We start from the raw sequence: 15291 nt of genomic DNA, 5'->3' as shown, positions 1-15291 counted from the left end.
GCACAGCTAAACACGCAGTCAGCATCACGAAGGACCCACCACCCTCCCAACCAGTGCTATTTAAAGAGAGTATCAACTACTTTCAGGTTAGTTGATTGACTTCTATTGGTTCTTGTTGCAATTGTACAAGTGTTAGGTGGTTTCCAGAGTTGTTTAAAGTTGCTGAAGTATACAGTGAACATGTGGTATGTGTAGGTCTTTGTCCTGACATCAAGATTTGCAAAAACCATTTGTTCCTACACAAGAATGCAGTACTCAACACCCTCCTTAGCCTACAGTGCTTTAGTGAGGATCAGCAGGGGTGAGAAAGGGCACGACAAACAGGAGGAGGAGGAGAAAGTGGAAATGAGTTCACAACATGAGGCCACATCCTCCCAGAGTGTTCAAGGAGCAATTCTCCTACCTGAACTTTAACAAGGAACAGTGCGTCAGACATCTCTACCAAAAGAAGTCAATGCTGAAAACTGACTCAACTGCAGCCTCAGAGTAGGGTGAGAATGGTATTGCCAGTGGCTGTGAAGATGATCATTTCTATGAACTATGCATCAGGATCCTTCCAGGCCACATCAGGCAATATTTGATAATCTCCCAGCTTGTCATCCACTTTGCATAAGGGAGACCATCGAGGCTCTGTATTCCAAAAGAGCTGAATATATTTCATTCTGTCTTGCCAGAGAAAAGCAGGTAGAGTGAGTACATGGCTTCCTGAGGATTACAGGCTTCCCCATAGTGCACAGTGTCATTGACAGCATTACATTGCAAGCTTCATTGAGCTTCAGTGCTGCACAACAACTCTGAGATGTACCACAACTGGGATACCACTTCCTCAACCTCCAGCTGATGTGTAATCATATTGAATGCATCATGTAGGTAAACGTATGCGTGCAAATGCAATGTATCCTGGCAGCAGTTATGATGCCCTCATTCTGGGGCAGTTTGCTGTGCCACCTGCATTTGAGTCACCATGCCAAGCCAGCCACTGGGCAACCTGCTGAACATATTGCTTGTGACTCCGGAGTGCAACCCACTGATACATGGACAATATGCATATAACGAGAGTCACCAAGCAGACCATCAGGGTCCTTAAACAATGCTTCAGCTGACTGACCGCTCTGAAGGAGCCTTTCAGTTCTCATCAAGATCTGATGTATGCTGCACAACCTCACCATCATGAGGGCATAACTCTTGCCACCAGCTATGCAGCAAGCAGCTAAGGAGGAGGAGGAAGAGGAAGAGAGGACCCAACCAATACATGCTCTTTCTGGCTGAGCTGTCTGTGATAACACACCTGGCTGCAGTACCAGTGAGCACAACATCAAGTCCTCATTCACCAACTGTCCCACACCTTATCTTCCCTCTGTTGCTGACCATCACAGCATTCTCATGCCTGTGTTACTACTCTTACATGGTGCTGCCCCAGTGACTCAGCGTGGCTGATAGAAGACTACTGGCTTTCAATTGGCGAGAATGCAAATGGTCTTGCAATACGAACTTGAGCAGCTCAGCGTGGGCAGCAGCAGTCTGGGCTGGCTGGCTGATCAGGCAGCAGCAATGGCATTGGCAACTTGGTAGTAGTGGAAGATGAATGCTATAATCCAGAGAAAGAACAGTAGGTTCGTGCTCCACCATCTGATAGCCACTCCGTGGGCACCTCAGTAGTGTTTTAGAGGACAGATTGCTGACTGTGTGACACCCTGCAAGTTCCTCTGTATACTGGCACCCACAGCTATAACAATTGCAGTCTGAGCTTCATTGCACAACAATCAGAGCCTGGATGAAAGCAATTGGAGCCTGGATGACGCGAATCGACGTTTGTGTACTGCCTCCATTGAGAGCAACAGGTGAGGGTTAATCACACATCATGATTGAATTCTTGCCTTATTGGATTTCACAGCCCACATCCCTTTACATATTGGCAGAACTGTTAATTGTCTCTGCATTAAGGATGGGGATGAAATATCAAATCATCCCAAGATTTTCACACCTCTCACCGGAAATCTTGAAAACCCTGAACTTGAGGGCGGATTTCTAAGGCTTCCACTAATTTAGCTTGAATTTGTAGTTGTTCTATATTCAGATGCATTAAGGTTTCTTAAGTCAACTGTAACTTTCCAGTGTGTGCACTCCTCATGCAATCTTGAAGCAGTGATGAACAACACACAAGCTTCAATAGGCAGATTAGCTATTCTCCCTTGGGTGTACCATACAGAGGTAGCATCAGGCAGCAATTTAATGCAAGCCTTAAAGACCTTGAGACCAGATGGCCCACTAAAGTTTCTTTACAAAATACACCGGGAACACAAACAATCAAAAAGCACTCAGATCTTCCCTTCCCCACATGCAGAAGCAATTAAAGATGTAGGTCAAGGAGAGTGGACAATCACGGTAACAGTATAGAGCAAATGAACCAGGTCCAGTATTTTAACTTAAATGTCAAAAATAAAAAATGAAATATCATTTTCTTCTCTAAAGTGGAGGAGATTGCTTTGAACTGCTGGGCTTCTCCTTTCAGGTGACATGGTCAGGAGCAGAACCATTGTTGGTGGCAATGATACAAAAGGTGGCACTAATGGTTTCAACGACGGCAAGACCAACAAGGGGAGATGGTTTTGCCTGCATTCCCATTGTCGGCAGAACCACAGAAACAATGCATGTGCTTAACTTCAATATTGTTGGCCAGCCTTCTTTTCTGATTCTGGACAGGCAGAAGCACAACCAGACAGGCTTGCAATGTGACCCGTATGAATCTAACACAGGCTAGAAAACCAACTTACAAGCCATATGTGTCCTTTCTGGTGCGGTTTAGTTTTAGAAAAGTACCTCCCCAAAATGGATGGGCAGCTGCATGCTGCAAGAATATCTTTCTCTCCACAAAGTACGTGAAAATACAACTGATTACTAAAAGACATATGAATCTGGGAAGAAAGTCCCTAAATGCAGCCAAGTGCGGAAACAATTGTGTGTTGTTATGATCAGGTGAGAAGGGGTCATATGGCTCCCCTCTTTTCCCTCTCCTCATTCGATCGCAACAGTTTTTTTTAAAAACAGATATACTTGCCAATTACATGAGTGTTTAACAGGTTACGTGCTGGGTCCATTAAAGGCATAATCAGATAGATTTTGTTGAGCTTTTAAAAAAGAAAATAAAATAGTACACACACATGCATTACATAGTGGGGAAGATAGATTAGTAAATTATAGTGGGGAAGATAGATTAGTAAATTAGAGTCCAGTCATACAGCTCTTGAAGATTGGTGATTTGGCTGGCTTCAGGCTGACTTTGATGGCCCTGCTGCTTTTAGCATCAGGCAGTTTCAAGCTGTAGATGGATGACCATAAGACCATAAGACATAGGAGCAGAAATTAGGCTATTCGGCCCATCAAGTCTGTTCCGCCATTCAATCATGGCTGATAAGTTTCTCAACCCCATTCTCCCGCCTTCTCCCCGTAACCTTTGATCCCCTTACCAATCAAGAACCTATCTATCTCGGTTTTAAATTCACTCAATGACCTGGCCTCCACAGCCTTCTGTGGCAATGAATTCCATAGATTCACCACTCTCTGGCTGAAGAAGTTTCTCCTCATCTCTGTTCTAAAAGGTCTTCCCTTTACTCTGAGGCTGTGCCCTTGGGTCCTAGTCTCTCCTACTAATGGAAACATCTTCCCCACGTCCACTCTATCCAGGGCTTTCAGTATACAGTAAGTTTCAATCAGATCCCCCCTCATCCTTCTAAACTCCATCGAGTATAGACCCAGAGTCCTCTCAAACGTTCCTCATATGTTAAGCCTTTCATTCCTGGGATCATTCTCGTGAACCTCCTCTGGACCCTCTCCAGAGTCAGCACATCTTTAATTATATGTTCTTCTGGATACAACAACGCTGGGTTGAGTTCTTCTTAAAAGCTCTGTTTGCGAAAACTGGATAGTTGAAATCAGCAGGCATGGATCAACTTGCAAGTTGGATGGAGAGAAGGGGCCCAGACTTTTGCTCTTGAGTTGGGAGACAGAGACAGGACATTTCCAGACTTGGGATAAAAGAGGCCCAGAAGTTGGAAATTTCATTCCCGTGGGGGCGGGCTGGATTAGAAGTCAAGCAAGATCTCCTACAATTGACCACATCCAAGAAACCAGCTAACCTAAATCAGCCGCAGCAGTGATACTTGTGGTGTATGTGCATGTGTGAGTGTGGGTGTGAATGTGCATGTGCCCAAATGATTGCATGAGGGCTGAATGCTTGATGTCGCATTTTTATTATTTTTCTCGGGTTTAGTGGTTAATAAATTTGCTCTCTCTTTGGCTCAAGATAACCTTGTTTGATTGGCCCCTTATTGCTCACAGCTTAAATAGTTAAATATATTCTGATTTGGAAAAGGCACATCCTCATGAAAAAGAAACTTAAAATTTTGTTGTGACCAACCAAGAAGGTTGAATAGAGCCAGTTCACTCCTTTTCACCTGGTCATAACAAATGGCACCCCGCCTTAATAGTTAGGTTGTAAATCAGTCATGCAGCGGAAATTATATAATGATAACCCTCAGGCTTATGTCAACAGACAGGTGAAATAGCAGGCACTGATTTTTTTTTTTAAAACTCCACACTTTTTTTTTAGAATTTAATGCCTAGCAGAGTTAAATCCCTTGGCAGCTTGGACAGTTTCAATGAGTTTAAGCACAATCATGTCTACTTTTAACAATCCCAAAGGACACCTGACCTGTCTCAACAGGTGCCTTAACTTTTCCAAAAGTGTGCCGGACCACATCCAAAGGGGGACCTTACCTATCCAAAAGGGTACCCTGGCTATCCAAATGAATCCACAAGGTTGAGACCTGCTCCTACCAGGTCAAATCTGCACACTTCGGGTTTCAGACACCTACCTAACCAAAATCAGACAGGAGTGGAGACAGCTGCTGATTTATATGGTCAGCTACCTCCATGAATGACAAATTTGCAATTTACAACCTGCCCCCATTCTCTCCCCCCTTGCGAAAATGGTGGAGGCCAAATTCGGGGGTAGGGTATCCAGATGCGGGCCTCTGCCAGCATTTTCACACAGATAGAGAGCCTTTCCGTCTGCATGAAAATTCAGGCCAGAGGTAGAAAGAAGGAGGCAACTCACTCAGGGTCTTGATCCTTCAGCATCTCAGTTGCTTATCCTCATTCTGCAGAGAAAACAGGTGCTTAAACACACAAAGGACCCTCTCTGTCCAACTGCCAGTGATCCAAATATGGTCATGGCTAGTGTATTCCAGTTACCTTGATTAGATCATGGCTGGAAATTCCTCTCTCAGCCAGGGTCCCATTGTCCAAGTGATTGTATCTACAGGCCACTTATTTATATACACAAAAAGCCTCATATCTGTTTCAGGCACATGTCCTGGATCTCTTCAGAGAAGCTTTAACCAATATGGCAGGTGGAATATTTCTACAAATGGTGCATACCACCAGCCACATTAGCTCATATTATGCCTATAAAACAAGCACAGCATAATCCAATTTCTAGACCCACAAGTGGCCATTGGTCAAGTTTTTGATGTGATAGAAAGGCTATTGTCCAATGTTCAAGTAAAATGCCTCTATTTTAGACTGGCTCCTGAAAAGTGAGACTGTATTCCAAAGGGTTAAATGGAGACAAGCATCAGGAGACTTTTTATTTAGGAGTATGTCACAGACTTGACCTAGTCATAGCAGATGGGGAGGCAAGGTACAGTTTCATGGATAGAATCGTCTAAGTAATACATTGGAATACTGTAGGGATCAGGCTGCTATTTCTGTTCTAAGAAGCATTTCTCAATTTTATGTTTGAAAGATCTGCAATAAAACCCATTCAAAAGAATTTAACTGACTAGTATGTTTGTTTAACCCTCCCCTGAACTGGTTCTAAGCTGATGTGTTAGTTGAACCTCAGTAACGCACTGTTACTGTCTGCTTCTATAATGGTTCCCATAAATAAACACATTTGGTATTTAGAACATTATGAAAGTGTCTACTGTGACTGAATATTAATCATCATTGATAGTGATGTGGAGGCATATTGGAAAATCTACTTGTAGATCAGGGACAACGAGCAGGTTTATTATTTGCCCAGGGTTTAGATTCTCAAATTACTTTGCACATAAAGACATGACTCAACTAACAGTAAGCAGGGACTTGTCTGGTGTTTGTATTGGGCAGAAGAGAAAAAAATATCTGGAGAAGCCTGGATTGTAACAATGCCCTGGAAGAGGCTTCAAAGGAAATTTAATCACCGCAATTTTCATTGCACAGGGAGCAATGCTCATTGCAGAAATACTCCTACACCAGACACTGGTTCCAAGCATAAAACATTTTGGCAGATGTTTGCAGGGGGAATAGGTTTGGGGTTAACATTGAACTGTCAGCTGTCCTTACCTCTCTGAAACTGACCGCAGCTTCAGGATGTCGGGCATGCACAGATTAGCGCAGAAATCCTGAAGCTGTGCTCTATCTCTCAAGGCTTCAACATTATCTGTGCTGTGGACCCCCCCAACCCCCACACCAGCAATCGATGGAAATCAGAGAATTTCAACTTTCCCACTTCCACATCACTGTTAGAAACCTCTTAAACATTATACCTTGTTTAATCAGGTTTAACAGCAATGTGATTAATAATGTTTCATGAACACCAGGACTAGCCCTGATAAAATAAGTTTATAATCATGAAGTGCTGTTAAATGATGAATTAGAACCATAGAAAAGTTACAGCACAGGAGGAGGCCATTCGGCCCATCTTGTCCATGCCAGCCCGAGGACACCCAGGTGCCCTTTCTAATCCCACTTTCCTGCATCCGGCCCATAGCCTTGCAGCTTATAGCACTTAAGGTGCAGATCCAGGTATTTTTTAAAAGAGTTTAGAGTTTCTGCCTCTACCACCAACTTGGGCAGCGAATTCCAGACACCCACTACCTTCTGCGTAAAAGAGTTCTTCCTCATGTACCCCCTAAACTTTCTGCCACTTATCTTGAATCTATGTCCCATGGTTCTAGAATTCTCCACCAAGGGAAACAGTTTTATCCTGTCCACTCTGTCTATTCCCCTCATAATTTTGTACACCTCAATCAAGTCACCTCTCAGCCTTCTTTGTTCTAAGGAAAATAACCCCAACCTATCCAATCTCTCCTCGTGGCTACACTTTTCTAACGCTGGCAACATTCTTGTAAACCTCCTCTGCACTCTCTCCAGAGCTATTATGTCCTTCCTGTAATATGATGACCAGAACTGCACACAATACTCCAATTGTGGCCTCAGTGTTTTATACAATTCCAACACTGTATCCTTACTTTTATGTTCTATACCTCTGCCAGTGCATTCCATATGCCTTCTTTACAACCTTGTCTACTTGAACTGTTGCCTTCAGGGACCTGTGTACTTGTACACCAAGATCTCTCACTTCATCTACTCCTCTTAGTATATTCCCATTCATTGTGTAATCCCTGTAACCGTTTGACCTCCCTAAATGTATGACCTCACACTTCTAGTAGATCAGTAGATTTTTTTAGCTACATTTTAAAAATATGTTCTTTAAAAAGTTTTCAGAATATTTTAGCTTCTGCCTTTAATCCATGTAAAAGTCCCAATCTTTAATTTTTTTCTATATAAAAATATTTTTAAAAGTGATTTTATTTTAATGCTTTTTGTTTCCTGTTTTTTGTTCTGTGAAAATCTTTCAATGTGATTGGCTGCTTGACAGCCTGATGTCATCATGCCAATTCCATGCTGGGAATTCCAAGTATAGAACGCTGCAATCAGCTGCAGTACAACTACATGGCGATAGAGGTAAAATTCCTAACGCAGAGATCACTTGATCTTGACAAGACTTAATTTATGGTCAATGGTGAACGCCCTTGCTTCGCCACTCACTGCAAACTCCAGGCCATACTGTCATTTTCGTTTCAGCCCACTGGAGAATACGTCACCAAGTACCAAATCAGTCTGTTGAACAGCTTGTTGTTCCTGCACCCATGGCCCTCATCAGCATTGTGCATGTCGTAATTCCACTCTACAAAGCAGCCAGTTACAATGATGGCCAATCCAAACTGAATGCTATCAATATATTTATTGTTTATCATCATTCTTTTGTGCCAAGACAACATACAAGGCACTGCAATAGATGACAAGAGTATCAAAACATGTAGAGCATCCAATCTGCATGGGTTGATCAACATGGTATAATTCTTCCTGTCTGAGCTTAACAAAAGTGTAACTACTCAGTTTCCAAAATTACAAACATAATAAATATCCCTCTCGATCTTCATGTGGAACTGAAGTCACTGATAAGTAGATGAGGTAAGGATGATGGGTCATAAAACGCCTGTTTGAGGTGCAAGCCCACCACAAATGTAACTGTACCACCTATACTTAACTAGTGAGAAACTCTTCACAATGTACCAGGTACAAGGTTCCAGGTAAGCCGGTGGTCAATTGTCCAGGAAGTAGTGCATTTCACAATTTCTCTATAAATAATTTATACATATCCCATTTTTTTTAAATAAACAGTCATGTCTCCCAACTGATTCATTGTGTTATTAGTAATGGTGGTATGTAGGGGTCTTATTTTAATGTTAGTTTGTCTGTTATGTTAGTCCATGAAATAATCAGATTTCATTCGCAAGCTTCATTAGCCATAGAGTAAGTACCCTGACTGGACTGGTACAGATACTGACTGTGACAATACTGCTCTTGTAGAACATAGTCAAATGATAATTATGGGATATCAGTATACTTTAAAGCACCATGTCAATATTTATTAGACTGGAGAAGCTATGTTCTGTAGACTGTCAGCTCTTAAAACTGCATTCAAACACTGGCTTTTTGGCCCTTTGGGGAAAGAGTGCTGTCGGAGATGTTGTTGTTAAAAAGCTTCATTTTTTAAAGTCTTTTAAAATGATGTTTATAATAATTAATTATTAATTTATAATTACATTTACATTTTCAATAGTCCAGGTGATCATGGCCATGAGGTCACTGACTATGTCTTTAAGCAACCCCCTGTTTTAGGTATATTTGAAAAGACTTTAGCAATTTGCAATATGCCTTTAAAATCATAGATTTCTATCTATACTTCTCTCAGCTAACTCTACTGCACAGATTTACAAAAGCAGAAATGGGCTGACAGTCAACATAACACATTCTACGTGGCTGAGTGAATCAAGTTCAATCAACGGGATTCAGGGGCAGAATTTTGAGGTCGGCAGGCTTGGGAGTGGCCGGGAAACGGGCCGCCACCTGTGATTGGCCCCCAACCACGATTTCATGCTGGAGGACCAATTAAGGCCCTCAAGAGTGTGAAAGGCAGCTCTCCAATGGTCGGCAAGCGGCGGGCGGGGGCCTGTCAGCCACCACCCAGCGGTCAGTTTAAAACTAGCACAGTCAGGCCCTGGAAGGCTGCCGGTGACAAGGACAGCTCCTGTGTTTTCAGCAGGCGAGTAGAAATGATGGAGAGTAATGTGGATGCAGACACCAGGCGGGAGGGCATGTCGGGAAGGCACTCGGCCCCCCCGGTTTTCTGATGAGTGCCCTGTTGTTCTCCTGGAGGAGGTGGCTGCCAGGAGGGACACCCTTGTCCCCAGGAATGGAAGGAGGAGGCCACTGCACCCAACAAAAAGAGCTTGGGAGGAGGTGGCAGTGCTGGTCAGCAGCCGTTGTGGTGCGGTGCACCTGGGTCCAATGCTGCAAGAGGTTTAATGCCCTGCTGAGCTCGGGAAGGGTAAGCGTCGTTTTGGCATGGAACAGTGTGGTGACGTGTTAAGGCCTGGCTGTTCCCCGTGGAGCTCAAGGGTGTTAGAGTCTGAGTGCCAATTACCAATGACACCGGAGCTGGCTATGGGGGTGAGCCCTGGCTGCTTGGCTGCTTGGACTGAGTGCCTTGCAGCTCATAGGCCATGACTCGGGTGTGCCCTGGTGAGGTGTTCCTCAGCTGGGGTTGGCCAGGCTGCAATGGAGGGGACTAATCAATGCTCCTCTTTCCTTTCAGGAGATGGCGGCACATAACAACATTGAAAGGTCGCGGACCAGCTAGCCTCCTAATCCTTTCCAGATACGAGCAGGATGCCTTGGGCCTGGAAAGGCACCATGCACCTCGGTCAACCGGCCGCAGAGAGGCTGGGGTGTCAGACGAAGGTAAGAGTGCAGTGCACTGGGATGAGAGTTTCAGATACTGCAAACATTCTGATGTAGTCTCATCATTGATGGGAGCCTCAAAACTGGAGTCCCCATTGATCACTGAAAGACAATGGCACCATGATGCAGATCTCCATGGTCTCACCAGGGTGCTTGGCATGCACAGTGACAGTGTGCTGACTTAAACCAATGACATGTCGTTGTTCTCCCTTAGATTTGCCACCACGCATCCAATCGCACAGGCAACTGAGTGGACTTTGGGGTCAAAGGAAAGGTTCATTTCAGACATCCGGGATGGAGGCAGCAGCCATGGCATGAGGTGCTCGCACTTATTTGGCAGCCAAGCTGAAGGAGCGTTGGATCAAGACGTCCCTGCCTCCCTGGAGGTTACCGAGCTCTGCCTCCACATCCTCAGCATTCTCCTCACTATGCTGCTCTTCTGACTCACTACTGGATTCAGCATCTGTGGCCTGTGCACCTGCATCAACACCCTCTTCCTCCAGGGGGTCCCCCCTTGCCAGTGCCAGATTGTGGAGAGCGAAGCATATGACCAGTGACACGCACTCCAGGGGGTATTGTAGTGCACCCCCTGAACAGTCCAGGCATATTCAGAAGACCTATGGTCCTCTCTACTACCGCCCTGTGGAGGCATGGCTCTTGTTATAACGCTGCTCTGCCTCTGTTCTTGAGTGACAGAGAGGCGTCATTACCACCTTTTCAATGGATTGTCCTTGTCACCCAGCAGCCATCCATCCAGTCGGGCTGGAGGACCGAAGAGCCTCAGCACCTGGGAGTGTCTCAGGGTGTACGCGTCATGGTAGCTGCCAGGGTACCTTGCACAGTCTTGCAGAATATACAACCTATGGTCACACACTATCTGCACGTTCGGGGAGTGGAATCCCTTCGTGTTTACGAAAACACCTGGCTGACACCTTGATGTGTGCAGTCTATTGCACCCTGGATGCGGGGGAACCCAGCAGTCACTGCAAAGCCTCTGGCTCGCTCAGCCTGGCTGGCCTTGTCCGCACGGAAATGAATGAAAGTCAATGCCCGCCTGAACAGGGGTTCTGTCACCAGCTTGACGCAACTGTGGGCAGCTGATTGGAAGCAGCAGTAAAGGCCCTCACATTCTGCTAGTAAATGGAAACTGTGTCAGGTTGTGGCAGTGCCAGCCAGTCTGTTAAAAGTCCCGTTCTCCTGCACCATCAGCATCCCCCAACCCAAGAACACTGCATTGGAGAGCAGATTGACTGAGTAAATCCCACAGAAGTTCCATAGTTGGTCTAACAGCATAGGGGAAGATTTGTCCTTGCACCCTTCCCACCCCCACCCATCCTATGTATCAAAATTGTAAATGGATTATTTTTAGATGGGTTTACAATCTTAATATACATAATTGTGCTCCTTATGAGTCAAATCTGGAGCAAGTACAACGACATGTCATTACAATGAAGATATCTGGATTACTGTGGTTGTGCAGTTTAAACCCTTATTATTAATCTTTCTCAATATATATTCTTAATTGAAGCACATCACTAGTGATGAAATAGTTCCAGAATGTCAATAAAACATGTTTTATATTAACAATCGTGAAGATGTGAAAAGAAAAAAAATACAGCATAGACCTCTCGATTATTATTCCCATAGCAACCAGATAATATAGGAATTAATTCAATATCAGAGCTGTTGAAATGGTAAGGAAAGTGCAAATTGTATTAAAAAACCACAGTTAATGTAACTTTATTATATTTTTCTTAGCTATTGAAAATAGCCATTTCAATAAAGTTTGTTACAAAAGAAAAGCAAAAAGTCAAGATGGCTTTAAGATATTAAGATATAAGATAAAAGATGTAGCTGGATATTTTGATGTTTTATTTGCGTTATCGTGGGTGAGGAGAGGCAAGGGGAAACTACAGAACCTTTGTCAGGAGATTAAATTGGCCAGGTGGAGTATATGATGAAGTGGATTGTGTGCAGCCTGTGGAAGGACTAATTTGATGAGCCTTCTCTCATTTCTTGCTTCCCTATGCTGGTGATAAACTAAGAATGCAGATACTTGTCCGTGCATTACAAGGCACAGAACCCAATTATGTTCAGGTCAAGCAATAAACCATGACAGCAAACTCAAGTGGTTTATGTTTGAACACTGAGCCCAGACACTATGCTGGAGAGTACAGTCTGCGCTCTCCGAGGCTGAAACTTCTGCTGCTTTTGGATTGTAGTTTCAGGTCCAGGAAACTGGTGGCATAATTCCAGAGCCAGGTCCTGATCGGACTCCAGAACGCCCTGAAGCTTGGACTTGGCACCATATGGAGTGTGATGTAAAGCTGTGTCTAAAATGTGTTTGGGTTGTCTGTTGGGTACCTGAGCACTCCATAAAGTTAGCATTGAATCCTTAAACGTGACATATGGGGAAGTATGTACTTCTGTGTATGCATCTTCTGTGAAGCCTTTTAGGACTTTTTTTCTGCATTGGAGGCACTATAAAAATGTATGTGACTGCACTTCCCACTCAGTTAATGGTGTCACTATAACTGCAGCTCAAAATTTATACATTGTTTTCGAATACTATTGTTAATAGAAAATGAATAGTATTTATTTTAATGACTCTAGAAAAAGCTAACATGCTCATAATAGTGTCATGGATCATCACTCAAACAGATTTTCTGGCCATCTTTATATTGCTGTTTGTGAGTATTTGCAGTGGGTAAATTGTTATGTCCCCTACCCTACAGGACTTCAAAGATAATTATTTGGCTGTAAGATGTGCTGACATGATGAAAGGCGTAGTAAAATTAAGACTTTCTTTTATGAGGTAGCACAACATGGCACGTGTCTCTTTGGCAAAGCTTCCTTTTTTGACAAATATGTAACTGCCTGTTTGCATTTATGATTAAAATTATCAGAAGCACGAATTTCATAAGATTTACCTGGTTTTATGTCACATGTTAGCTGGACTCCCAGTGCTGCTCCTCCTAGCTCTGTTGTTGAATAGCTGAGGTCAGGAATCTCCCCAATGAACTGAGCTGCTCGATCAGGCATGTGAATAGGGCTGGGTTGTCCAAGAACTTCTGCCCCTAATCCAACAGGAGCAGGAGAACAGTGCTCTCCGGCACACTGACCTCGGGCTTTGGGCTTCAGGCGGCTCCTCAGCGGCAACCTGCACTCGATGCCTTTGCATTCTTGGGTGTCGTTTGGGTTGGGGTGCCTGCCCGGGCAGTCGCCCCCCGGGCAAAGCCCCCCGTTGCCAGGAACTGGCACCCTGGCGTTCTCCTTCCTCCTCACAGCGTGTAGGATGGTGTTGGGATCGGAGGTGGACCTGGAACCCGCCCCCGCGCCGCCGGTCCTCTGGTAGCCCCTAAAGGCCAGGCTCGCCCTGTCCTGAATGTTGTCCAAGTCCCCCCGGGACGGTCTGAACGACCTGCCCTGGCAGTGAGCTCCGGTGCACGGCCAGCTCCGCTCAGCGCTGGCTGCTGTGTAGCAGTAAACCCCCCGGCAGATCTCAGGAGTGGAGCCTGCACTGGGTCCCAAACTGAGCCACGTTAGTAGGAGCAGTAATGGCATTGCTGAGACCGCCATACTTTGCCTTGTCAAAGACTTCTGTTATCTGAGGGAAAAAAATGAAAAAAAAACTGATATAATTTCTAAAATAAACCAGATCACAGAACACAACTACCAAGGGGTTAATCATAACCCACATATTTTTAAGCATTGTGTGGAGGGTATCTCTTTATTAACACAACTGACCTGGGATCCTAGTGCTCAAGATTTAAGAATGGAAACCTTCAGAAGTCTTACCTCAAGAAGTGCATGTGGTCATCAGCTCCCGAGTAATGGTTGTGAACCAGGTTTCTTACCCAGTGTTTACTCAATCCCCGCACCCACCCAGCCCCCTTTGAAGCCTGAGAGTGAAATGTGGCATTCCAGAAACTAATGAGGACTTTTAACCTTTTAACCGCCACATCGGATCACTTGCAGGTATTGCTTTTCTCAAGTTTCAAATGAAAACACAATTGTATTATCTTGCTCACCACTTCTGGAAGTGCCAGTCACCGGAACCCAGAGACAGGGCTGTAAAAGAGTCAATAAAAAGTGAATTCCCAGATTGTTGGAATGAAGTGCTCTTTGAAGAGAAGTTAATTTGTTGAAAGATTTGCACAATCCATCTAGAATGACTGATCATGGTTTTTGTCAGACTACCAGATAACACATTTTACAATCCCACTTAATACAAATACATTCATCTGTTCTCAGAACCTTTAAATACTTTATTTTCAGGGGGAGGTTTTCCTCATCTTTCTAACAAGTAATTCACATACCTTCGAAATTGTAAATTATTTAATGGACTAATGGATCTCCCATGACATGTCTCAGATCAAATCAGCAAAGTTTGTGATGGGGCTAGGACTTATCTTGCTCTTAAGCCAGTTCTTCACTGTAACATGGGAAAGAGCAGAAAATTAGGCAGGATTCCGCCAGGAATATGATCATTTCTTGTTCTGACAATCTTCAAGTATCATGTCTGCTTGATGCTGGAAAATAGCTGGACAGAATCAAGTCGAGCGATAATGTGATGGAGTAGCCAAAGACAGAGTTTTGTGGAGACCCTGTGTAAAACTTGAATTTGGGAGTCCATACATTTTAATTATATTTAATTGGGTTAATCTACATAATGTGGTGCCAAATCTGTATCAGCACCTGAGAAGCCAAAAGAACTCTCTGGAAGGTTCTCCACCCCAAACATTAAATACTGTCCAAGCCACTGCAAGAATTCCAGTTTTCTTTGGTTTAACTTCTAAAAGTTGATTTCTAACTATCCTGAGCTGTTTTGGTCAGATTCATTTTAGGAACATTACTTAAATGAATGAACAAATGAATTAGGAGCAGGAGTAGGCCACCTGGCCCCTCAAGCCTGCTCCGTCATTCAACAAGATCATGGCTGATCTGAATGATACCTCAACCCCAAATTCCTACCTAACCCCGATTACCTTTCACACCCTTGTTAATCAAGAATCTATCTAACTCTGCCTTAAAAATATTCAAAGACTCTGTTTCCATTGTCCTTTGAGGAAGACAGTTCCAAAGACTCATAACACTCGGAAAGAAAAAATTTCCCTTCATCTCTGTCCTAAATGAGTGACCCCTTATTTTTAAACA

At 44.0% G+C, this 15291-nt stretch overlaps 1 protein-coding gene across 1 annotated transcript in view; it reads right to left on the bottom strand.

Moving 5' to 3' along the window:
- The window catches only part of nell3 (NELL (neural EGFL like) family member 3), a 42400-nt gene extending 28389 nt beyond the window's left edge, over window positions 1-14011 (bottom strand). The window contains exons 1-2 of the mRNA XM_078538061.1: window positions 13933-14011; window positions 13065-13741 (exon numbers count right to left, since the gene is read on the bottom strand). Of these exons, the coding sequence (XP_078394187.1) occupies window positions 13065-13713 (649 nt within the window). The 5' untranslated portion in view covers window positions 13714-13741; window positions 13933-14011. The remainder of the gene's footprint in view (window positions 1-13064; window positions 13742-13932) is intronic.
- Window positions 14012-15291: the final 1280 nt, after the last annotated feature.

Source organism: Cetorhinus maximus, chromosome 3, assembly GCF_964194155.1.
Source record: "Cetorhinus maximus chromosome 3, sCetMax3.hap1.1, whole genome shotgun sequence".
Classification (NCBI taxonomy): Eukaryota; Metazoa; Chordata; class Chondrichthyes; order Lamniformes; family Cetorhinidae; genus Cetorhinus; species Cetorhinus maximus.
Note: the sequence above shows the minus strand (reverse complement) of the source record. Positions and strands in the feature narration are given on the sequence as shown.